Genomic DNA, 24689 nt, shown 5'->3' on the forward strand with positions numbered 1-24689 from the left:
GTTGTTCTGTGTGTATGTGGTTTGCTTTGGAGGTTTTCTGTGGTTTAGTTTGTTTTTTGGCCTTTCCCTTTTCCTTACAGTTTTTCACAGCATATGGTCCTGATTACGTGTTGGAAATCACGCCAAGCTGCCGGCCAGACCGCAATGAGCCCCACCGAGTCCAGCAAATCCTCAACTACATCAAAGGTGAGCACCACCCCTCAAGCTCTGCCCTCCTCATTGCACCCAGCTTGCAGTGACCTGTCACTGGGGGCTTCCCCAAATACCATTTGTCTTTAGTGGCTAACCATTTCACTGACTTAGAAGGGAAACATCTTCTTGGCCTGATAGCTTGTCGTTGGAATTCCACACTGGCCACTCTGACTGGAATTGTCATTTGGCCAGCTAATGTCACCTTCAGGGGGACAAAAGGTTTATCTGGAGGCACCTCCAGAGAAAAACCAGTTCTCAAGTGTGCCCTGGAACGCTTTTTCTTTTAAAAGAACAACAGTAAAACCCTCTTGAAGGTGAGGGAAGTTCAAGCCTCTTCAGACTTCAGGGAGGGGGAAGGAGGGTCTCGCAGACATTGTGTTCCTGTATAGTTCCATGGTCCATTCTGGCCTTGAGAGACCATAGGCCTACAATGGATAGTCTGGATTCTGGTGCCCTGAGAGTAGGCTCCCCAGTCTTTTCCCAGAGCACTGGAGATGGAGAAGCCTCCCTACCCTGCCCTTTCTTCCGGCTGGCCCACAACTGTTCTGGCTTCTGGCCAGAGGGAAAATGGCAGCCATCAGGTTATTATCATCTTGATCACATTGTCCACTAGCTGTCGGGGGAAGCTGCCCTTAGCTTTCCAGTAGAGCCCCTCCCCAAGCCCCAGCTGCTGCTCCATAACTCAGTTCACTTTCTCTACACTATTGTAAAGTCGTTTTGGCACCCATTTTCGTATTTAATTGAATTTGTATGTATGTGTGCATATTGTGGGGGTCCTAATTATTTGTAGAATTAAGAGGCTAAGGGTATCATATTGCCCATCTTGGAGAGTGAAATTCCCATGTTTATTCATATAATGACCAAGATAGTAGCAATTCTCCTACCTTTGACTCCCTCATTGGAATAGAAACCAGCATGAAAGGGAGGCCTATTCTGTACCAGAGTTAGTCTGAGGGAAGGCACTGTGTCCTAGGGGGGCGTCTTTGCTGAAGGTTATATTAAGGCCCTAACCTCTAGTAGAGTCCAGCCTGTGAAAACAGCCAAGTCCTTAGGCAGAGACTCCACGTCCCAGGCTCCTTTGGGCAGAGAAAATTCCCTAAGCTCACAAGTCATAGACCTATAAGGCTATGCTCACAGCAAGGCTTATTGTCTCTGTGAGGTGTCCCATAGTTCTCATCCTTCTCCTGACCCTATAGTTTCAAGCTACCTCCCTCTGGAGTCATGGTGGATACCAACCCCACAAATCCTCACTTTCTAACCAAATCCTCCTCCCTTGTACAGTCTTTAAGGCCTTTCAACTCTTTCTATTCCTGGCCCTTTGCCAGTCCTTCTCACTCTCCTGCAGCCCTGATTAACACTAGTGCTCCCACCCTAATTTCCTCCTGCCCCTCACAGACCCAGGACACTTCCCTATTTCCTTTGGGACTGATCCTGAACCAACTTCTCTTACTTACCCCTCTTCCTTCAACCTTACCATCCCCTCCCCCCACCCCCGATCCAGGCTCTAAATCCTGGTAGAGTACAGACAAAGCAATAGAAACAGATAAACTAAACAAGCCTCTGCAGGTTCTTGCTCACACCTCCGTATGTGCAGATATCTGTATGCCCTCATGCTTTCCTGCACACGTACCCAGACACATATCTCCAGAGCGGTGACATCTTGCTATTGAGGAAATGGAAATGACAAGTGAGAGAAGACATAAGGAAGGTAATTCAAAGGGAAGAGAACTAGGAAAGGTAAGAAACCCAAAAGAGGAATACATTTGTAAAAGACCTGAGATAAAAGATTAGTTTGAGGGTTGGCGATGGGGGGGGGGGGGTCATCAAAAATCTTAGAGGACGTGTAAGTTACATGTAAGTCAAGGTTTTTAGAAGATCCTGACAGGTTAAAACAATATTCTGATAGCAGTACAAAGACTGTTATGCTGAGAGAAAATGTATGGACCAGGAATTGGGTCCTCAGAAGCGACTGGACACACACAAGATGGGAAGTTATGACTCAGCAGCATTTTGTCTGAAAGAGCTAGGGATTTTAGTCAATGGGGACATTGGTGTGAGTCTCCAGGACAAGTTGGCCTTCAGCCATGCTGATGTAGTATCATCCTCACTTTAAAAGGGCTCTAGGCAAACAGGAGCATGCTACTGGTCAGTCAGGAGGGAGAAAAGACTGTAGACCAGGCTCCAAGAGGTCTGGTTGGAGGAGCTGGGGCTTTTGGAGAAAAGAAGACCCAGGGAGATGTGGTCTTTACTTCATATCTCTGAGAGGCTGTCGCAGAGTCTATGTGGTCACAGGGCACAGAACTAGGACTCATGGGTAAATATTATAAAAAAGGCGAATTTATATTCAGTAGGAGGAGGAATTTTCTAACATTTTGAGCTACCCAAACTGGAGCAGGCTGCCCAAAAAGGAATGAGGACTCTGTTCCTGGAGACTTGCAAGTAGAGGCTAGATAGTCACTTGACTGTCATATCATAGACATGTTCCTGCATTGGGGGAGGGCAATTGTACTAGATTATTAAGGTTCCTTCTAATCCTAAGATCCTAGGATGCTGTATGTTAAAAATGAGAAAATAGAAAAACAATAAAAGGAATATGATGAGAGTGCAGGGGTTGGTAGATGAGTCACAGTTGTTGGGGCGGGGGTGGAGGGAGGTAATACTGTGTAGAGGAAAGAACTGATGAGAAGAAAAGAAATTAAATGGCTGAGAGTGGGTGGGGAGGAGCCAGGGAGGGCAGACAGCAAGTAGACTGGCTATAGAATACTAGGAATTATCAGATTTTCCATTTAGCCATCTCCTTCATATTGACAAAGTCTTGTGTTCTAGCCATGCAAATGAGCAGAGCTCACAAGTTCAGAACCAGAAAGAAATTCAGCTAAACCAAGAAGAAATGAGGCTAGAAAGAAGTCCAAATGTTGCTAAAAATGGCCAGGCTAACCTGCTATACTGAGACCGTGCCCCTCCAGCCTGGTGACGCATGCTGCCATCAGATAGTGCGTTGCCATGACAATGGTCAGTGTGGAAAAGCTGCTGAATTTTCTACATTCTGAAAGATTTTCCTGAACCTGCCTACATGACTTGTCATTTGTTCTTGCATATTAAAACCTCAGTGAGGCTGGCCATTTCTCACAGTGTCTCTTGCCCTCCTTCCCCCATATTAAAAACAAAGGATGGGGGAGGCATGGATTGATTTGGGAAGATGCAATGGCCATGATGGAGTGGATGGATTAAGCTCCACTCTATGGGAGGGAGTTTAGCCAGTATGTCTCAGTTGAATTTGTTCAGCCTTGAGCTTGGGTTTTTTTTCTCTTTCTCATCACATTCCCCTAGAAGCACAAAAGATGGGATTTTTTAACCTACTGAAGATCAAACCTGGGGAGGTTCATCTTATAGAGATATGTTCCATGTGCCACGGGTTGACTGGAGGGAAAGGCAAATTTAGACCTCACCTTATCCCATCTTTACTGCCCATTAGTCTTTCCAAGAGGGAAAAAAAGACAAAAAACCTTGGAGAGTCAATTCAAGCTGTTAGCTTTATACAGGAAAAAGCTATGTATTGCTCTAACAAATTGCTCTTCTAGTGCCAGTGAATCTCGAAGATATGTGTCAGTGCTCACAAGGAAGTGTGGATCGTTCAGCTTAGCTCATGCCCACTACTGTAAAATCATCCTCACACCATCTTCATGTGCTTGGACTTGTTTGCCTTTCCTCTGGTTGATGTACTCCAGAAGAGCTGGCTCACACTGAACTTTCCAGAGTTGGAACAGTGCTGATGTGATCAATCCCCAGGGATGGCTAGCTCCCCAAGCCTGCCTGGCTCTGTGTGAGGAAACAGGGGTAGAGTTTTTCTGGTCCCTAGTACTGATGACATTTGAATTGAGTAAAGGTCCCTAGGGGGACAAAAGCTTCTTGTTGCAACCTTCTGTGGCTGAGTGCAGAGGGAGGGTGAGTTGTGCATGCACAAGTATGTGTTGGCATTGTAATTGAAGGTTATAACTCACTTGCTGTGAGTTCCCAGACTGTACCCCAAGTTTGCCTGGAATAGAAAAGGAGACAGATAGGGCCAAGAGGTAAGAAGGAAGAGGAGGGGGAGTACATAAGAGGTAAGAGAAGGCCTTATAAACATCTGCCTTTTCTGACCCTTGATGAAGGAGGCTGAATTGGCATCTCATACAGTGCAGGGTTGGGCAGATGGACTAGCCAACTGATGTGGGTATAGGGGAGAGACAACAGAGGTGAAATAATAAGAACAATTGCTACTATTTATTTTACAGATGAGGAAACTGAGGCTCAGAGAAGATAAGTGACTTGGCCAAAGTCACATTTGTTCATTCATTCAGCAAGCAATTACTAAGCACCTACTACATGCTACACACAGTACTAATAGGTGGTAGAGCACACACTTGAACCCTAGTCTTTCTGAACTGGGGCTTTGGAGTCAGGCTGTTTGTCCTTTCCAGGCCCCCTCTTCTCTTTGCAGTGTTGCCCTGTCAAGTATATTTGTCATACCTCATTTTTTCAATCCCATTTCTAACCACCCCCCTTTTCCCAATTGTCCCTGGTAAACTCTTCCCACCCTTCACTGCATATCCAGCTCCTTCCACGTGGCTGACCCAAAGCATCTAAAATCAGATGTCTCTTTGGAAATGGGAGGAAGACAGCCATGAGCAACACTTGGCAGTCCTGGCCTCTGACCCAGGCCTTTTAACATTCTGTAACACCTACCCCTGCCATGCTCCCATCACCCAACCATACTATCATTGAACCTTTCTACTCCATTTTGAGCTGAGTAGAGAAGTAAAAGAGGACAAAAGGTGGAAGAAGCTAACCCATCCAGCTCCTGCTACCTGAAGTGTGTGGTGTTTACCAGCCCCACTCTGCTATTTACAGTTCCATGGCCCCAAGATGAGTCCCTTTGCACATCTATTGGTAATATTCTCAGGAACACCATTGTGCTGAGTGTAAGCTGCCCCTCCTCGGGCAATTTGAAGTCTGGGATTGACATTCTTCTAAGGAATAGCAATTAGGACATCAGGTCTGGACATGTCCAAGGCCTGCTGAAGCTCCAAGCTTGAAGAAGCACTCCTGCCTGGCGGGACTCTACACCATGGAAATTGAACTTGCTTCTACACCTTCTCTTGTTTCCTGAGAAGCCATAAGGATAAGTTGAAAGGCAGAGTTGGTCCCAAGACAGACTGACCATCTGCTTTAGGGCTTCTTAGAAGGATTTGGAGCAGGACTGTAGAGAATACCGAGCCAATTTGCATTACTTCAGGGGAGGATCTCTGTGATGTCCATTCCTTATCTCCCCTAGCCATCCCCTGTCCTTTTATTCTTCTCCAGTCCACTGTAGTTCTTTCCAAGAGCCTACTACCAGCCTGGCTTCCCCATTGATCAGGTTCCTATCTTGTTTCACTAAAGAGTAAAAGAATTGGAAAGGCTTGTTGTTGCTGTCATTGTTCAACAGGAAGAGAAGTTGTAAAAATGTCATGCTGAGGGGCACCTGGGTGACTTAGTTGGTTAAGCGTCTGCCTTCAGCTCAGGTCATAATCCCAGGGTCCTGGGATTAATCCCCACATTGGGCTCCCTGCTCAAAGGGGAGCCTACTCCCTCTCCCTCTGCCACTCCCCCCGCTTGTGCTTGCTCTCTCCCTCTGTCAAATAAATAAATAAACTCTTTTAAAAAGTGTCTGACTGAAAAACTTATAAATTCTAAAATAAAAATGAAGACTGCTCCCTAAGGTCACAGTAACTTAGACAACAGCTTTTATTCTTTTAAAAGATTTTATTTATTTATTTGAGAAAGAGAGAGAACACAGCCAGGTGAGAGGCAGAGGGAGAAGCAGACTTCCCACCAAGCAGGAAGCCCAATGTGGGGCTCAATGTGGGGCTCAATCCCAGGAGTCTGGGATCATGATCTGAGCCAAAGGCAGACACCCAACCAACTGAGCCACCCAGGCACCCCTAGACAATAGCTTTTTTTTTTTTAAGATTTTATTTATTTGTCAGAGAGCTAGAGAGAGTACAGGCAGGCAGAGTGGCAGGCAGAGGCAGAGGGAGAAGCGGGCTCCCCTCAGAACAAGGAGCCCGATGTAGGACTCGAACCCAGGACATTGGGATCATGACCTGAGCCGAAGGCAGCCACTTAACCGACTGAGCCACCCAGGCATCCCTAGACAACAGCTTTTAACAAACCATGAAAACCCTCAGTAGATTACTTATGAAGACACCAAATACCTACATAAATCCAGGAGGTGGGAACTACTATTATTGAAAGCCAACTATACTATACCATATGCTGGGTTCTTTACATATGTGATCTCATTTAATCCTCACAATTACCTCATAAGGTAGGAAACTGGTGTCCAAAGACATGGTGTACCATGCCCAATGTAGCAGGTAAGTGGTGCCCTCAGGATTTGAATCCAGACCTGGTACCCTCTGCTTTATAACAGTATTGGTCAGTCAAATCTACTCACCATCCCCTGTCTGCTTTTTTCAATTACCCCTAGTAAACCCTTTGCACCCTGCAATGTTTCCTAAAGTGAGGTTGTGAACCAGGTTAATTTTAAGAAGTATGGTTATGTCTCCACTTCAGAGCCCATTAAATCAATCAATGATTAGTTTTTGGAGGCTCCCATGTTCTTAGTGCCATGAGAGGTGTAAGAGAAGTTTAAAATATGGCCTCTGCCTTTAATGAACAGCTGAGAAGTCTAGGGAAGGAGACAAAATTAACCCTCTTAGACAGATGAGGATATAATAAGGCTGATACTATGTAGAAGTGGGGGAATAAGACTTTAGGGAGACTGCTTTCAAAAGGTTTGGAGGATTTAATTTGATAAGAATGCAGAAGTGCTCATAAGCTAGGGAAACTCAGGTGAGTGCCAGGGGCAGATTACAAGTTCCCTTGAATTTCAGGCTGAGTAGTCCATATTGGATACAATAAAGTGACAGCCATTCTAGGTTCTGGAATTAGGACATAACATGATGCAATGATATTTGGATAAATCATGGTGGTATTCCAAGACTGAGCCTGAAAGAGCCTGGACCAGAACAGTGATATTAGGATATTCCCTATCCTATTCCTCCCAAATGGCTGAGTTGTTTGGAAGAGAGTATCAATAACACTTAGAAATGGGTCATGTATAGGGGATCAAAAAGAAAAGAAGAAGTAAAGATGATTCTGAGCTTTCCAGCCTGGATACCAACTGGGATGGGGAGCCATTGGAGGAGGGGGATAGTTTTACAGAAACATATCCTTGATGTGTTCTGTTTTGATATGTTGAATTAGAGGTATGATGATACATTGTCTCAAATACATCTACATAGAAGAGTTGTTGCAGCCAATTAAAAAGAAAATTTTAAAAGCAATTGGATGCCACAAAATTATTGCCATGATAATAATATTAAGTGAGAAATAACAGGATACAAAATGATTTAATACCATATAGTCTCAATTTTGTAGATATAATGTGTGTATGAGTGAGTGTGTGGATATATACAGAGAAACACCAGAAGGAAATACAACAAAAATACTAACAGTAGTTACTTTGGTGGTAGAACTAGGATTATGAGTATTTTTTTAACTTGTTCTTTCTTGTGTTTCTGTATTTTTCAAAATTTCTACCATGAATATGTGTTGCTTTGTTATTCAGAAAAAAGTAATATGTGTTTGAGGTTTTATTTTTTTTTTTAAGATTTATTCATTTTTTATTTTAGAGAGAGAGCACAAGCAGGAGGGGTAGGGAGACGGAGAGAGAATCTCAAGCAGACTCTTACTGAGCATGCAGCCCAATGTGGGGCTCAATCCCCATGAACTGAGCTGAAAGCAAGAGTCAGATGCTCAACCAACTGAACCACCCAGGTGCCCCTACATGTTTGAGCTTTTAATTATTATTATTGCTATCATTTTATCAGAACTTATTTCCTAATTTTTGGTTTACAAAACCTGGTCACTGCACCTGCACACAGCTAGAAAGATAGGGACTGGAGAGTGAGAATTTTACGTCTCAGGTGCTGTTTCCTTTCTTAAGTACCTCTAGTAATTCTTAAGTGCTTCCAGCTATCCACTCAAGAGAGCAGATTTTCCTTTGACTCATGCTGTAAAGCCTCTTTTGTCTAGTAGAAGGGTGTAAAGTCCAGAGAGCTACCTAGGACCACATTCCTTTCCAAAACCTTCCTTTACTCCAAGACAACAGTCTTTCCGAGTTTTCTCTTCTGCTCCATTGAGCTATGTGATTATTTCTCCTCACAGTCTTGATTACTATAGCTATATAAAAAACCTTAAATCAGGTAGAGTGATTCCTCTTTCTTCTTTTTCAAAATTGTTTTAGCTTATACCAGTTCCTTTGCTTTCCATATAAGTTTTAGAATAATCTTGTCTATATCTACAAAATACCTTAATGTGATTTTGTTAGGAATTATGTTAAACCTGGTTATCAGTTTGGGAAGAACTGACATCTTTATTGTATTGAGTCTTCCAACCCATGAACATGGTTTGTCTCTCCATTTATTCAGGACTTTTTTTATTTCCTTCTTCAGCGTTTTGTAATTTTCAGCATACAGATCCTAAACAAGTTTTGTACCTAAGTTTTTCTTTGAGTTATTGTTTTTTTTTCATTTTGGTTCCCATGTGGAAATTGTTACTGTATAGAAATACAGTTTTTGTATATTGCACTTATATCCTGTGACCTTGCTGAACTCATTATTAATTCTGTTTTCTTATAGATTCCTTAAGATTTTCTACATAGATCACCACTCATCTACAAATAGAGACAGTTTTGTTTTTTTTCCTTTCTGATCCGTATGCTTTTTGTTTCCTTTTCTTACTTTATTGCACTGGCTTAGACTTCCAATATTATATTAAATAAGAATGGTTAGAGAAGACATCCTTGCCTTATTCCAGAACTTAAAGGAAAAACACTCAGTATTTCACCATAATAAATGATGTTAGCTGTAGGTTTTTGTAGATCTTCCTTATCAAGTTGAAGCAGTACTCCTTTATATTCCTAGTTTTATGAGAGTTTTTGTTATGAATGAGTGTTAAATTTTGTTAAATGCTGCTTCTGCATCATTTGATACTAATAATAATGTGTATGTAATTTTTCTTCTTTAGCCTTTTAATATGGTATGTTAGCTTGATTGATTTTCAAACTTTGAGCCAGCTTTGTATATCTAGAATAAACCCCACTTGGCCATGGTGTACAGTTATTATCTACATTGCTCAATTCTATTTGCTAATATTTTCTTGAGGATTTTGCATCTATATTCATGAGAGATATTAGCCTACAGTTTTCTTTTTTGTACTGTCATCATTTGCTTTCAGTATCAGGCCAATAATGCCTTGTAAAGTGAGTTTGTGAGTATTCTCTTCTGCAAGAGATAGAGGAGAATTGGTGTTAATTCTTCTTTCTAGTAGAATTCTCCAGTGAGACCATCTGGGCCTGGAGATTTCTTTTTCAGGAAGTTTTTCATTTCTACTTTGATACCACTGTAGTCAGAAAACATGTGCTTTATAATTTCAATTTTGTTCAGCTGTTGGGGTTTTTTATGGCCCAGTGTATGGTCTATTTTGATATATGTTCTGTGAGTGCTAGAAAAGAAGGTGTATTCTGTTGTCGTTTCATGGAATGTTCTATCAGTGTCGATTAGATCCTATTGGCTGGTAGCATTGTAGAGTTCTTCTGTATCCTTTGTCATTTTCTGTCTTATTCTGTTATCAGTTGCTGAGAGAGGGATGTTGAAGTCTCCAGTTCTAATTGTGAACCTATTTCTCCTTATAATGCTATTGGTTTCTGCTTCATGTATTCTGAAGCTCTGTTGTTTGGCGCATATACATTTCGGGTTGCTATATCTTCTTGGTAGATTGACCCTTTCACCATTATGTAATGTCCCTTTCTGTCCATGGTAGTTTTCTTTGCTCTGGAGTCTACTCTATCTGATATGAATATAGCCACTCCTGCTTTCTTTTGATTAATGTTTGCATGGCATGTATTTTCGATCCTTTTATTTTCAACGTGCTAATATCATATTTGAAATGAGCTTCTTAGAAACAGCATATGGTTGGATCACTTTTTTAGCCACCCTGCCAATCTTTGTCTTTTAACTAATGTATTTAGATCATTTACACTCAATGTAGTTTTGATATGTTAGGGACTAAATCTGCCATTGTATTTTTTTAAAAGATTTTATTTATTTATTAGAGAGATACAGAGAGAGCACAAGTAGGCAGAGCAGCAGGCAGAGGGAAAGGGAGAAGCAGGCTCTCCACTGAGCAGGGAGCCCAATGTGGGGCTCAATCCCAGGACCCTGGGATCATGACCTGAGCCAAAGGCAGCTGCTTAACTGACTGAGCCACCTAGGCGCCCCTTTATGTTTTGTTTTCTCTTTGTTCCCTTTGTTCCTTCTATGTTTTCTTCTTCATCCTTTACTGTTGGTAACTTATACCTCTGTTCAAATTTCATTTTGATTCATCCTTAGTGGTTTTGTTTGTATCTCTCTGTGTAGGCTTTTTAGTGCTGTCTCTGGATATATATTATATGTGCCTAACTTACCACAGTCTGCTAGTATCAACATTTTACCAGTTAGAATGAAGTTTAGAAAACTTACCTACCTCTAAGTCCTTTCCCCTCTCCCATTTATAATATAATTGCCTTAAGTATTTCCTCTACATACATTACAACTACATCAGTGTTATCATTTCTGGTTCAATCATTAAACATAATTTAAAAAACTGAAGAGGAGGGGAAAACCCTAGTATGTTTATGTTTATTCATATTTTTATATTTTTATTCTTTCCATTTTCTTTCTTCCTGATGTTCCAAGATTCCTTCTTTTATTATTACTCTTCCATTGCAAAAACTTCCTTTAGCTATTCTGTTAGTGTAGGTCTGGTGGCAACAGATTCCCTTAATTTTCCTTCCTTTGATAATATCTTTATTTCCCCTTCATTCCTGAGAAATATTTTCATAGACCTAGAATTTTGTGTTGACAGTTACTTTCTTACACCACCTGAAAAATATCTTACCATCCTTCTGGCCTCCATGGTTTTTGATGAGAAAACCAGTCATTTGAATTACCTTTCCCTTATAGACTTTGTTTCTGTTTTTGCTGCTTTCCAGAATTGTTTTTATAGTTTTTCCCACATTTTTAAAAATTTTTTATTTTTAGGAATTTGATTATGATAGGACTTGGTGTGGATTTCTTTAGATTTATCCAGTTTGGAGTTCAGTCAGATTCTTGAATCTGTAGGTTTATATCTTTTGCCAAATCTGGGAAATCTTTAGCTATTATTTCTTGAAATTCTTTTTCAGGGGCACCTGGGTGGCTCCGTCATTTGAGCATCTGCCTTCAGCTCAGGTCATTATCCCAGAGTTCTAGATTCAAGTCCCATCTCAGGCTCTGTGCTCAGCAGGGAGCCTGCTTCTCCCTCTGCTGCTATGCTTACTTTTGTGCTCTCTCTCACTCTCTCTCTCTAATTAATTAATTAATTAATTTTTAAAAAAGAAATTCATTTTCAGTCCCATCCTCTTTCTCATTGCTCTCTGGGACTTTGGTGACATGAATGTTGATCCTGTTTGTTTGGGTGTTTTTTGTTTTTTTTTTTAATTTATTTGTTTACTTATTTGAGAAAGAGGGAGACAGAGAGTAGGGGGAGGGGCAAAGGGAGAGGGAGATAATCTCAAGCAGACTCCCCACAGATTGCAGAGCCAGACACAGGGCTCAATCTCATATCCTGAGATCATGACCTGAGCTGAAACCAAGAGTCAGATCCTTAACCAACTTAGCCACCCAGATTCCCCATGAATGTTAGATCTCATATTGTAGTTCCACATGGTCCATGAGGTTCTTCTCATTTTCTCAGACTATTTTTTGTCTTTTGTTCAAATTGGACAATTTCTATTGTTCTATATTCCGGTTTACTGATTTTACCTCTCCCACCTCCCTCCACTCTGCTGTGGAGCCCATCTATTGAGTTTTTTATTTTACTTGTATTTTTCAGCTCTAAAATTTCCATTTAGTTTTCCTTTATTTCTTTTGTTTCTTTGCTGAGACCACTTATTTTTTTTTCAAGCATGTTCAGAATTGCCCAGTGAAATATTTTTTGATGGCCTCTTTAAACTCCTTGTCTGACATTTCCAACATTTATGTCATTGCTATGTTGACATCTGTTGATTGTCTTTTTCCCATTTGAGTTCATAGTTTCCTGTTTCTTGGTATAAATGACTTTCTATTGTATCCTGAAATTTTTAGATTTTTTTTTTACAATATCTGTATCTTCCTTAAATCTTCCATTTTAGCAGATTTCCTCTGACATCATGATGGCAGAGGAGGGAGCATCACCCCATTACTTCCAAGTGGGGATAAAAGTCTAGGTTCCCCACTGAGCTGCCATTGACAGCCTGGAGCGAGGTGGGGCACCTCCTTACTGCTGGGCAAGAGTTTAAATTCAGGTTCCCCATTAGAACTCCACTGATACCACCCTGGCTGGGAATGGGAGTGGAACCTTGTTACTGCCCCCCATGTGGTCTCTACTGATAGCAGTGGGTAAACTTCCTTGCCATTGAACAGGGATAAAAGTTCTGGCTTTCTACTCTGCTTTCTCTGGTGGAAGGGGAGCCTGGTTACTGCTAATTTTTTATTTTAATGTTTCATACACTCACCAAATACATATTTGGTGTTAATATGTGCCAGGCACTATTTAGGGACTAGTGATAGAGATGTAAATAGGACAGGTATAGGCCTTGCCCATCATGAAGCTTAAATTTTAGTGAGGAAGATAGACAATAAACAAATAAACATTTAAGGTTGGTTACTGATAAATTCCAGTGGGGTGCTATTTTAGGTAGATGGTCAGCAAAGCCTTCCCTGAGGAAGTGACATTTGGGAATAGAGCTTAATGAAGTAAGGGAAGGAGCTTTGCAAAACTTGGGGTGAAAAACATTCTAGATAAAGAGAAGAGCAAGATCAAAGACCCTAAGGCAGGAATTAATTTGGTATATTTGCTGTACAGTTGACCCTTGAACAATGTGACAGTTAGGGACACCAACACCCTACACACTTGAAAAATCTACATATAACTTTTGTTTGTTTGGGTTCTTTTAAGTTTTTGTCTTTGTTTTTTGGTGTCCCTGGGTGGACACAAATGCATATAATTTTTAAATCCTCCAAAACTTTACTAATAACCTACTGTTGACAGAAAACTTACTGAAAAATAAACAATTAACACATATTTTGTATATGTATTTGTGTACTATATTCTTTTTTCCTTTAAGTTTTTATTTTAATTCCCATTAGTTAACATACAGTGTTATATTAGTTTCAGGTATACAATATAGTGATTTAATAGTTCCATACATCACCCGATGCTCATCACAAGTGTATTCCTTAATCCCCATCACTTATTTAACCCATCCCCTCACCACCTACCCTCTGGTAACCATGAGTTTGTTATCTATAATTAACTATCTATTTCTTGATTTCTCTCTTTTTTTTTCCTTTGCTCATTTCTTTTCTTTCGTAAATTCCACATATGACTGAAATCATATGGTATTTGTCTTTCTCTGGCTTACTTTGCTTAGCATCATACTCTCTAGCTTTATCCACATTGTTGCAAATGGTAATATTTCTTTTTTTTAAGACTGATTTTATTTATTTATTTATTTATTTGTGTGTGAGAGAGAGAACACAAGTCGGGGGAGGGGCAGAAGGAGAAGCAGCCTCCCCGCTGAGTAAGGAGCCTGATGTAGAACTCCATCCCAGGACCCTGGGATCATGATCTGAGTTGAAGACAGACACTTAACTGACTGAGCCACTCAGGCGCCAATTTCATTGTTTTTTGTGGTTGAATAATATTCCATTGTATATGTATACCACATCTTCTTTATCCATTCATCAATCAGTGGACACTTGGGCTGCTTCCATAGCTTGGCTATTGTAAATAATGCTGCTATAAACATAGGGGTGCATGTATCCCTTTGAATTAGAATTAGTGTTTTTGTATTCTTACAATAAAGTAAGGTAGAGAAAAAATGGTATTACAAAAATCATAAGAAAGAGGAAATATTTTTACAGTACTATACTGTAAAAAATCCATGTATAAGTGGACCCATGCTGTTCAAACCATGCTGTTCAAGGGTCAGCCGTGTATGTTTTAGTGTGTATTGGAAAGAAATATAACTGTCACATCAAAATCTCATGATTTCACAGATATCATTGCTTAGGATAAGCTTAATTTTTTAAAAACAGAGTTGGTATGAGAGAGGTTTCCACATAAGTGGTATATAAATATGACAAATTTCTTGGCAGTATTGAAGTTTGGGAAGCAAGTCTGTCTCTGAGGTAGATAATGTTATTAGCTCCATTCAACAAATGAGGCTTAGGGAGGTTGATTAGCTTGTACAAGGTCACAGAACAAGGAAGGGAGCTGGAATTCAACCTGAGAAATTGAAGGTGATGCCCAAGGTTTAGAAGAGGAAATATGGAATTTTCCTTCTTCCTGATGGAGTTGCTGGTTTTAGTATACAACAAACCAAGAAATTTTTTTAAAGACTTTATTCATTTATTTAACAGACAGAGATCACAAGTAGGTAGAGAGGCAGGTGGGTGGGGGAAGCAGGCTCCCTGCCGAGCAGAGAGCCCGATGCGGGGCTCCATCCCAGGACCCTGAGATCATGACCAGAGCCGAAGGCAGAGGCTTAACCCACTGAGCCACCCAGGCGCCCCCAAACCAAGAAATTTTGAAGAATACTTGGAGGCCTCTAATGTGTTTAATTAAGCTTTTTTTTCTGTTTGCCCAAAGTACATGCCTAAAGCAATTATATCACTTATTCCCCTCCAGCTGTTAGCTCTAAAATAATCAGGGATCAGAAAGGAGGTTAGAACTTACTAGAGAAGATACTCTTTTTTTTAAGATTTTTTAGAAGTATTTTTAAAAGATTTTATTTATTTATTTGACAGAGAGAGATCACAAGTAGGCAGAGAGGCAGGCAGAGAGAGAGAGAGGGAAGCAGGCCCCCCGTTGAGCAGCGAGCCCGATGCGGGACTCGATCCCAGAACTCTGGGACCATGACCTGAGCCGAAGGCAGAGGCCCAAACCACTGAGCCACCCAGGCGCCCCTTAAGATTTTATTTATTTATTTAACAGAGAGATCACAAGTAGGCAGAGAGGCAGGAGGAAGCAGGCTCCCTTCTGAGCAGAGAGCCAGATGTAGGGCTCAATCCCAGGATCCTGAGATCATGACTTGAGCTGAAGGCAGAGGCTTAACCCACTGAGCCACCCAGGCACCCCTAGAGAAGATACTCTTAACTCAGAGAACAAACTGAGGGTCGATGACAGGAGGTGGGTGGGGGATGGGCTAAATGGGTCATGGAGATTAGGAGGGCACTTGTAGTGATCAGCACTGGCTATTATATGTAAGTGATGAACCACTAAATTTTACTACTGAAACTAATATTATACTGTATGTTTACTAACTAGAATGTAAATAAAAACTTGAGATGTTAAAAAATATATAAAATAAAATAAACTGCATTTTTCTATTTTTTTTTTTTAAAAGAACTTATTAGAGAAAATAAGGTAAAACACTCAGAGTTCTGGAATGCCTTACTGTTGACAATTCCCTCAGTCTACCCGGAGGCCCTTTAACCAACTGAGATTCAGGTGCTGTCTTTAGCACAGCTGCCAAATCCAGCAGTGCTGATAGGAGTTTTATGCCAGAGTAAGCAGCCCCAGCCTCCCTGGCCTTGATGCTGAGGGGCAGTCTTTGCAGGATTTTCACCACAGAGTCCCAGCGGAAGCTCTACAGACATCCCATCCGGTAGACTCCTGTGCTACACCTGGACCAGGACATCCCCAAGCTCCAGTCAGGCCACCAAAGAGCTCTCGATGTTTTGAGAAAGGAAAGCATCTTTATAGGCTTCTGGTTTACCCACATCCTTCTGTCTCTTTGCAGCTCCAAGCATATTTTGGAGGGAGATTTCATAAAGATTTCGAAATTGAGTTAGAATTTCAAGTCTATTGTGACATGCAAATTAGTCCTGCTTGCCCGTTGGCAGCAATGCAGCTGAAGTGCCTAGAGACGGGCCATAAAATGAAAACATCAAAGTGATTAAATGTGCCCGAAGAGCATAATTGAGTGCATGAATAAGAGAAAATAAAACAAATTGATTTTCTCCAGTGCCAGAAAAACAGAATAATTGAGAACAAAATAATAGACTTTGAAGTAATCAAAGTGAGGAATGTACCATAGTGACATAGAAACAGCCAGTTGTGGGGGAGATTTATTGTGTTTCTGTTATCATTTTTACAACTTTAATTTCATTAGCTAATAAATACAAATCAATTGAAAAATCAGTCAACCAGAGAGGAGGCAATCCCAAGCCAAGATTTTTTATTCACATCTCTAAAAGAGGCCGAAGCAGTGATCCTTAATCTGTTTTCATAGGCGCACATATCCCCCATGAGCTGGAAAACAAGTTCTGGGAGGCCTCTCTGCTTTGGAGGTGATGATGTTCTGTTCTGCCAGTCACTTTCCACATATAAGTTTACAGATTCAACTTTCAAAAGGGTCACTTTTATACCCTGCCAAGATTTCCGACAGAATGGCCTGAGTACAGCATCTATGTTTACGAAGATGTTTTCGTGGCACTGACCAGCATTTATGGTCTTGCACTGGATCATCCTGAATTCGCGGCGCGGTGGTGATGGCAGCAGCGCCTACAGCAGCAACAGCAGGATTACCCGCCACTCCTGCAATACTCGAGAGTGCCTGTGGCTCACTCTAACCACAGGTGTCGCACGCACACGCACAACACTGAAATCTAATCTAAAACCATGGCGGCCCAGCAAGAGTATGTCACCGGTTTAGTCTCCAGCTTGGCAGCCATAATGCCGGGGAGGATCAGGGGAGGGAAGCTAGGCCGCGAGACTTTTCATGCTGAGTGTAGCAGTAGAGCACTGGGGGCAGCAAACTATGCTGGAACTGGGTGTTGGAACATCACAGAGCAAACATGAGATCCATGCAGAACTATTTTTCCGGCTCCTTCAAGGAAAGAATCCATTCACCCTATGCCTCAGCTGTTCGTGACTGGGCTCGATGGCCCTTCACCTCAGGACACGCAGTGGTGGCTAATATGACTCGGATTCCACTTTTCCCTTTCACAGACCCTTGAGCTGCTCTGGCAGCTGTTGGCACTTCCAGATGTTCATGACACACCCTACCTTCAGGGCTCCACAGTTAACAGCCATGCCTTTGGCTCTAGTAAAAGTCTTTGGGACCATTGGGACTGTAAACCAGGGTGTACAGAAGGAGTTGGCAATACTGAGACTGGCACTACTTGCTGGCTCAATCAGGATGGCATGGTTAATAGATTGTGCCTGCCAGGCAGTTTGTGCTGGAAAATATATCTTACAGGAAGCACCTAGACACTGAAAGGAGTCTCTCTGACCTTCTGGTGGTATCCAAGGCCTAATCATGATGGGCCCTGAAGCAAATGAGGAATGTTAGCATTTACCTCCTTTGTGCAAGAGAAGGAGGATTTATCTCCAGTTCAGGCCTAAAATCCCAGCTTCCATTTCCCACTGGTGTTTGGGTGGAGCAAAATGGAGCAAATGGATTTCACAACTCTAAAGCATTATACAGATGTAAGGCTGTATTATTCTTCCTGCCACTGCTATTCCCATTATCCTGGATTTCCCGGCCCAGAATTCTTGTCTGAAAAAGAAATATGGAGAAAGCACATGGACCAAGGAACCTGGAACTGTGACTCCAAAACGGCTGGGAGGGATTGCCCAGCCCAGCAGATAAACCACTCCAGGCCAGGCTCCACAGGCTGGCTGGCAGACAAGCAGCCCACTCCTGTGATGTCACCTCTACAGTTACTTGTGCCTATCCCTCCACATGGAGCCAGCAGATTTAGGCACAGGAGGGGAGAAAAAATGAATCATAAGCTATTTTAGAAATTGCTTCGATTCTGTTTGAGATTGCAGTAGTCCCTTGCAAGCTAAGACTGGAGCACCCTAGCCATCAGGGTAATATCCTTTAAGTGCAGATATCCTGTAAATGCCAGAAGTTTGGTGGGATTAATCCACAGCCTCAGGTTCTAATTCAGGTCAGTGGCAGACAAGTGGTAATTGGTGGTTATACTTAATTGTCATTGAAAGGCTTTCTGATGACAGGAGGGATCTAAATTCCAAGGCAAGCAATATAGTTGACAATTAAGAGCTAAAATTGAATCAGCCTTCCATATCAGCACATGCCCAAGGCTTCACAGAAATCTTTTGTTCTGCCATTGTTCCCAGGTAGAGGGTGAGATCCACCCCCAAACATGGTTGTGAGGGGGCAGCAATTAGAAAACTTGCTCTAGCCCTAGATCAAGCTACATGGGCCTCCTCCCCATCTTAAAATCATTCAGCAGCTCCCTATGGCCTCTAGGATAGGGCCATGGCCTTCTAGGTCCTTGATGGTCTGACCTCTGGCCACCTCTCCAACCTCGTTGCCCTTTTCCCTGACCCATCATACTGTGCTCTGGCCATGAAAACTTTGCAGTTGCCTTTGTATATCTAGTTGTGCCTAGAACATTCTCTCCCCCTTTGCCCTTAAAGATGCTGCCTCCTCTGTGAAGCCCTCCACACCCTCTTTGTATGTCCTGAGCTCTCTGTACAGACTGGTATTTTGTCACCTTGTTATAGACTATGATGTGTTTGTCTGTATATATGCCTTTCCAACTAGACTGAGAACTTCTTGAGGGCAAGAACTATGTTTTGCTCTCCCTCTGTGACCTCAGCACCCAGCACAGGGCCCTGCCCAATGTAGACAACAATAAAGGCTTATGAAATGAAGGGACAGAGATGGGGGACCAGTTGGGTTGAGGGAGCTGGATGGCAGGGGGTCAGGGTTGGGGAGGGCACAGTCCAAAATTCGCAGATACTAAAATCAGCAGAGCAGCCTGGGCACCAGCTGTCCCAGAGCAATCCCTGCAGTGATTGTTCTCAAAATGTGCCTCCTGCCCCTTGGGGTGAGAGACAATTTGAGGTGACACAAAGATATTTTTCATTTTAATAGTTGTATTCATTTTAGTGGATATTTTAGAATATACCATGCAGGGACACCTGGGTGGCTTCCTCAGTTAAGCGTCTGCCTTCGGCTTAGGTCATGATCCAGGGGGTCTGGGATTGAGCCCCGCATCTGCGTCAGGCTCCCTGCTCAGAGGGGAGCCTGCTTCTCCTTCTGCCCCTCCCCCCCACTCGTTCTCTCTCTGTATTTCTTTTTCTTTCTGTCTCTCAAATAAGTAAATAAAATCTTTAAAAAAATAAAACAAAATGTACTAAGCACATCAAGTCTGTTTTTGATGATGATGATTACCTACTACTACTTAGGATAGATGAGACCCAAAAAGGTATTAAAAATTTTTTTGAAGATTTTTTTATTTATTTGACACAGAGAGACAGTGCACAAGTAGGGGGAGCGGCAAGCAGAGGGAGAGAGAGAAGCAGACTCCCCACTGAGCAGGGAGCCTGACCCCCGCTCCATCCCAGGACCCTGGGATCATGACCTAAGCTGAAGGCAGGCATTTAACCAACTGAGCCACCCAGGTGCCCCAGTATTAAAATTTTTAAAGTGAAATGATACAAAGAAAAATATTGTTACTATCAATACAGATGTTAAGTAGATAGGACAGCATTCCTGAAATGGGCACCCATACAGTGGAAGTTTGGGAAACACTTTTCCACAGCCCTAAATTTACTTCTCTGTTCCTCTGTGGTGCCACTCAGCTTCCAAGGGTGCTGGGGTTCCTTAGCATTCCTCCAAACTTCCGTAACACTGCTTGTCTTCAGAACTCATTTGCCACTTAGCCTGGTGGCATGGACGCTTCCTTTGTAAGCCTATGTTGGCTCACCTCAACCACATTTATAACAGCCTTAAGAGCAATGACCAAGCTTTAAGCCTCTGTGAACTGAATGGGGAAGTGCTTTATCTGCGGCTTCTATAGCTCCACAGATGTCCATTTCTTTAATGAATATTTCTTGGGCACCTATCATGTACCAGGAACTGTCGAGGGTGCTTACAGTAGAGTGATGAACAAGACAGACAAGGGTTCCCTCACAGGGCTTGTGAAGGAATACGAACACAATCAAAATCAATACACAAGATGTTTTCAGCATGCTGAGTGCATGGGAGGAAATAAAACAGGATAGCGTGACAGAAAGTGATGGCAGGAGGGTGGAGAGGTGGCCACATAGATGGGGCAGTCATAAGGTCTCTCAGATATAACTTTTGAATTGAGACCAGAATGAGAAGAGTCAGAAATGGGAATGTCCAGGGTGCCTGGGTGGCTCAGTCGTTAAGCATCTGCCTTCGGCTCAGGTCACGATCCCGCTGTCCTGGGATGGAGCCCCATGTTGGGCTCTCTGATCGACAGGAAGCCTGCTTGTGTTCCCTCTCTTGCTGCATGTGGGTGTGTGTCTCTCTGTGTCAAATAAATAAATAAAATCTTAAAAAAAAAGAAGCCCCATGTGGCTAGAACAGATTAAGCAGGAGGGGTGGTGGTAGGATATATGAGACAGGCACCAGAACCTGCAGGGCTTGGCAACTGGATTTGATTCCAGGTGTGATTAGCAGCCAGAGTGTCTAGTTAAGACTTGGGTCAGAGCACATCACTCCTCTGTTCAAAATCCTCTATGGCTGCTATGTAGAAAATAGCTTGTAGGGGACAAGGATAGAAACAGGGAGACCAATTTTGAGACTATTAAAGTTGTCCACACAAAGGGTGGTAGTGGTTTGGAGTAAGCTTATAGCAGTGAAGGATGGAGGGAAGTGGGTGGACTTGGAATACATTGTAGAGGTAGCACAGACAGGACTTGCTAATGGATTGAAAGGGAGGTTGTAAATGCAGGAGGAAATACAGATGATCCCTAGTCAATGTCACAAAAGAAAGAAAGTCCAAGGGAACGGTTCCATTTCTGCCCTATCCAACACAGTCACCACTAACCACACACAGCCATTTAAATTGAAGTTAATTAACATTAAATAAAATTTAAAATTTACCTCCTCACTTGCATTAGCCATATTTCAAGTGCTCAAGAGCCACATGTAACTAGTGGCTACCATATTGGGCAGCATAGATACAGAACAGTTTCATTACAGCAGGAAGTTCTATTGGACAATGCTGCTCTACATTTTATTACATTTTGTTTCAAGATTTATTTAATTATTTTAGAGAGAGTGCATGAATGGTGGGGAGGAGCAAGGAGAGAGAGAGGGGAAGCAGACTCCCCACTGAGCAGGGAGCCCAACATGGAGCTCAATCCCATGACCCAGAGATGATGACCTGAGCCAAAACTAAGAGTCCAACACAAAACTGACAGCCACCCAGGCACCCCACTGCTCTACATTTAAAAAGTAGAGAATACAAGAATAAAAAGACAAGCCACAAACTGGGAGAAATACTTGCAAAACACATAACTAATAAAGGACTGGTATCCAAAATATACAAAGAACTCTTAAAACTCAACAATAAGAAAACAACAACCCAATTAACAAATGGGCTAAAGACCTTAACAGACACCTAACCAGAGAAGATAGACAAATGACAAGTTAGTGGACAAAAATATGCTTACTTTCCTGTCGCTAAGAAATTGCAAATTAAAACAATGAGCTATCACTGTATGTCTATTGGAATACCTAAAAACCAGAACACTGATAATGCCAAATGCTGGCAAGGATGTGGGACAGTAGGAACTCTCATTCATTACTGGTGGGAATACCAAATGGTATGACCACTTTGGAAGACAAGTGGCAGGTTCTTCCAGAGTTTTAACATATGATCCAGCAATTGTACTGTATGCCTTGCTATTTACTCAAATAAGTTGAAAACTCATGTCCACCCAAAAACCTGCATATGAATATTTATGTCCACTTTATTCATAATTGCCAAAACCTGGAAGCAACCAAGTTGTCCTTCAGTAGACAAACAGATAAACAAACAATGGTGTAGCCAGACAATGGAATGTTTTTCAGCACAAAACACAAATGAATTCTCAAGCTATAAAAAGACAAGGAGGAAACTTAAGCACATATTGCTAAGTCAAGGAAGACAGTCTGTAAAGACTGAGTACTCTATGATTCCAACCACAGGACATTCTCAAATAGGCAAAACTAGAAAGACAGGTCAGTGGGTGCCAGGGCTTTGGGGAAAGGAAGGAAGGCACGAATAGGTGTAATAGTGAATTCTACACTTGTCAAAACTCATAGAATTGTACAACACTAAGAGTGAAACCTAATATAAACTATGGACTTTTACTTAATAATCATGTCCATATTCATTCATCACCTAAAACAAATGTACCATGCTAATGCAAAATGTTGATAATAGGGTGGACACCGCCTGCCAGGGGAGGCGAGAGGCAGGAGGATTTGAGAAGTCCTGGTACTTTCGGCTCGGTTTTTCTATAAATCTAAAGCTGCTCTAAAAATAAAGTCTATTAACTTAAAAAAAAAAAAAGGACTAAAGACAGCGCTCTCCAGCACCTAGTGCCTGGCAAAGAATAGATAGTCCATAAATGTTTATTGAATAAATGCATGAACAAATGAGTCAGTCAGTCAGTCGATGAATCAATAGAATGCTGGCCTCCTGAGTCCCAATTCGGTACTCCTTCTTATACACCAGAGGTAGGATGATGATACAATGTATTGTCCAAACCAGGATATTTGAGGATGTTGAGGTCTAAGTCAGAACTGTCCCAGAGATAACCCAGAGATCACAGCCCTGGAGCCCATGAGCCACATCTTGCCTCCAAAATTGTTTCACTTGGCCTCATATATTGATATCTTAAAAAAGTGTGAAGCAGTTATCCACATTTAAGATGGTGGAAACTTTGCACACAAATGGAAATTTCTGCCTTCTCTTGGAAAATGGAAAGATCTGGTCACACCTTGCCCACCTTCCTGCACAGTAGTCAGGGTCTGGGACTAGGTCGCTGCTGCCCTTTTCTTGAACTTCTACCGTCCTCTGTGCCACAAGCCCCACTGTTCCCTCTTGTATATTCTACCCTAGGCCAAGTGTGAACTTTCTTTTTTTTCTTTTTTTTTTTAGTGTTTTATTTATTTATTTGACAGAGAGAGAGAAATCACAAGTACGCAGAGAGGCAGGCAGAGAGAGAGGGAGAAGCAGGTTCCCTGCTGACCAGAGAACCCGATATGGGCCTCGAGCCCAGGACCCTGAGATCATGACCTGAGCTGAAGGCAGAGGCTTAATCCATTGAGCCACCCAGGTGCCCCCAAGTGTGAATTTTCATTTGTCATCTCATTTACACTGCTTTGGTTTTGTTTTCTTTTGTAATAGAATTAAGAAAAAAGGGAACTATTTCTTATACTCATGTCATGACTCAAAATAAGAAAAAGAATAAAGGCTCAAGAAGGCTCCATACGTCTTGCCCCTAATCCGCTTGACTCACATACAGTGCATTCTTGGCCTCTATAAACATTTGTGTTTTCCTCCTCTGGTCTGTACTCTGTGTCTCCCCAGGCTCCAGACCATGCCGGCCTTTAAATTTTCTCAGGCTGCCACCCACTGTTGGAAAAGCTAGACGTGAGGGAGAAACAATAGGCATTATTTAAGCTTACGTTTTTATTGTTACCCAAACTCAATATTGCTCATCATCAACTTTTGGCGGAAATTATTTCTGTTGTTTTTCTTAATTGCCTCCAAATGTAACTGGAGAGTGAGACAGAGCAACAAAGGGTATAGCACCCACCTTTCCTTTCTGTGAACATGTGTGGTTGGAATACTTGGACGTGGAATTTTGTTTATCCATGAAGTCACTCATTCATTATCAAGCTCTGGCTACACTGAGAGTCAGAAGGACCCCTAGCTTCAACATTAGGATCCTCTGTAGATTTTCCTCAGCAGAGGCAATGCATTGTTGCAAAGGCCCCCATGGAAATGGGAAAGTGTGGATGGGGCACACTTAAGCTAAGGGATTGGACTTCATTCGTAGGTGGTGAGGAGCTGCTGAAGGATTTTGGGAGCAGGGAAGGCATGTGATCATAGCTTGCGATTGTGTGGGGGACAACTCCATAGGCAGGAGCACCAGTGACCTAATGAGAGATGTGACTAAGTTTGAGACAGTGGAACAGGAAGGAGAGGGCAGAGTTGCGAGGCATCTGGAAGTTAGGCTTGGCAACTCATTAGATGTGGAGGAGGCTTGAACTAAGAGATGAAGAATAAAAGACTGTCCAGAGACAATGAGTTTTGGGCTTTAAAACAGCAAAGACATGATCCACAAAATTAACTTTTGTTTTGCAAGAGTTAAGAGAATGAAAAGACAAGTCACATATTGAGAGAAAATATTTGCAAATCATATCTCCAACAGCAGCTTTGTATCTAGAATATATAAAGAACTCTCCAAACTCAACCGTAATAAAAAAAAATCCAGTTAACAAAAGACATGGGGAGGATATATAGATAGCAAATAAGCCCATGAAAAGATGTTCAACA

The 24689-nt window shown here is 42.0% G+C and overlaps 1 protein-coding gene across 2 annotated transcripts in view; it reads left to right on the forward strand.

Annotated features, from left to right (window-relative positions):
• Positions 1-24689, forward strand: part of HDAC8 (histone deacetylase 8) — a 217041-nt gene that overhangs the window by 189231 nt on the left and 3121 nt on the right. For both annotated transcript variants that reach the window (XM_032848846.1, XM_032848848.1), the window contains one exon: positions 81-186. In XM_032848846.1, coding sequence (XP_032704737.1) covers positions 81-186 — 106 coding nt within the window. The remainder of the gene's footprint in view (positions 1-80; positions 187-24689) is intronic.

The sequence above is a fragment of the Lontra canadensis genome, unplaced genomic scaffold (assembly GCF_010015895.1).
Source record: "Lontra canadensis isolate GAN:19392208 unplaced genomic scaffold, GSC_riverotter_1.0 scaffold210, whole genome shotgun sequence".
NCBI classification, from domain to species: Eukaryota; Metazoa; Chordata; class Mammalia; order Carnivora; family Mustelidae; genus Lontra; species Lontra canadensis.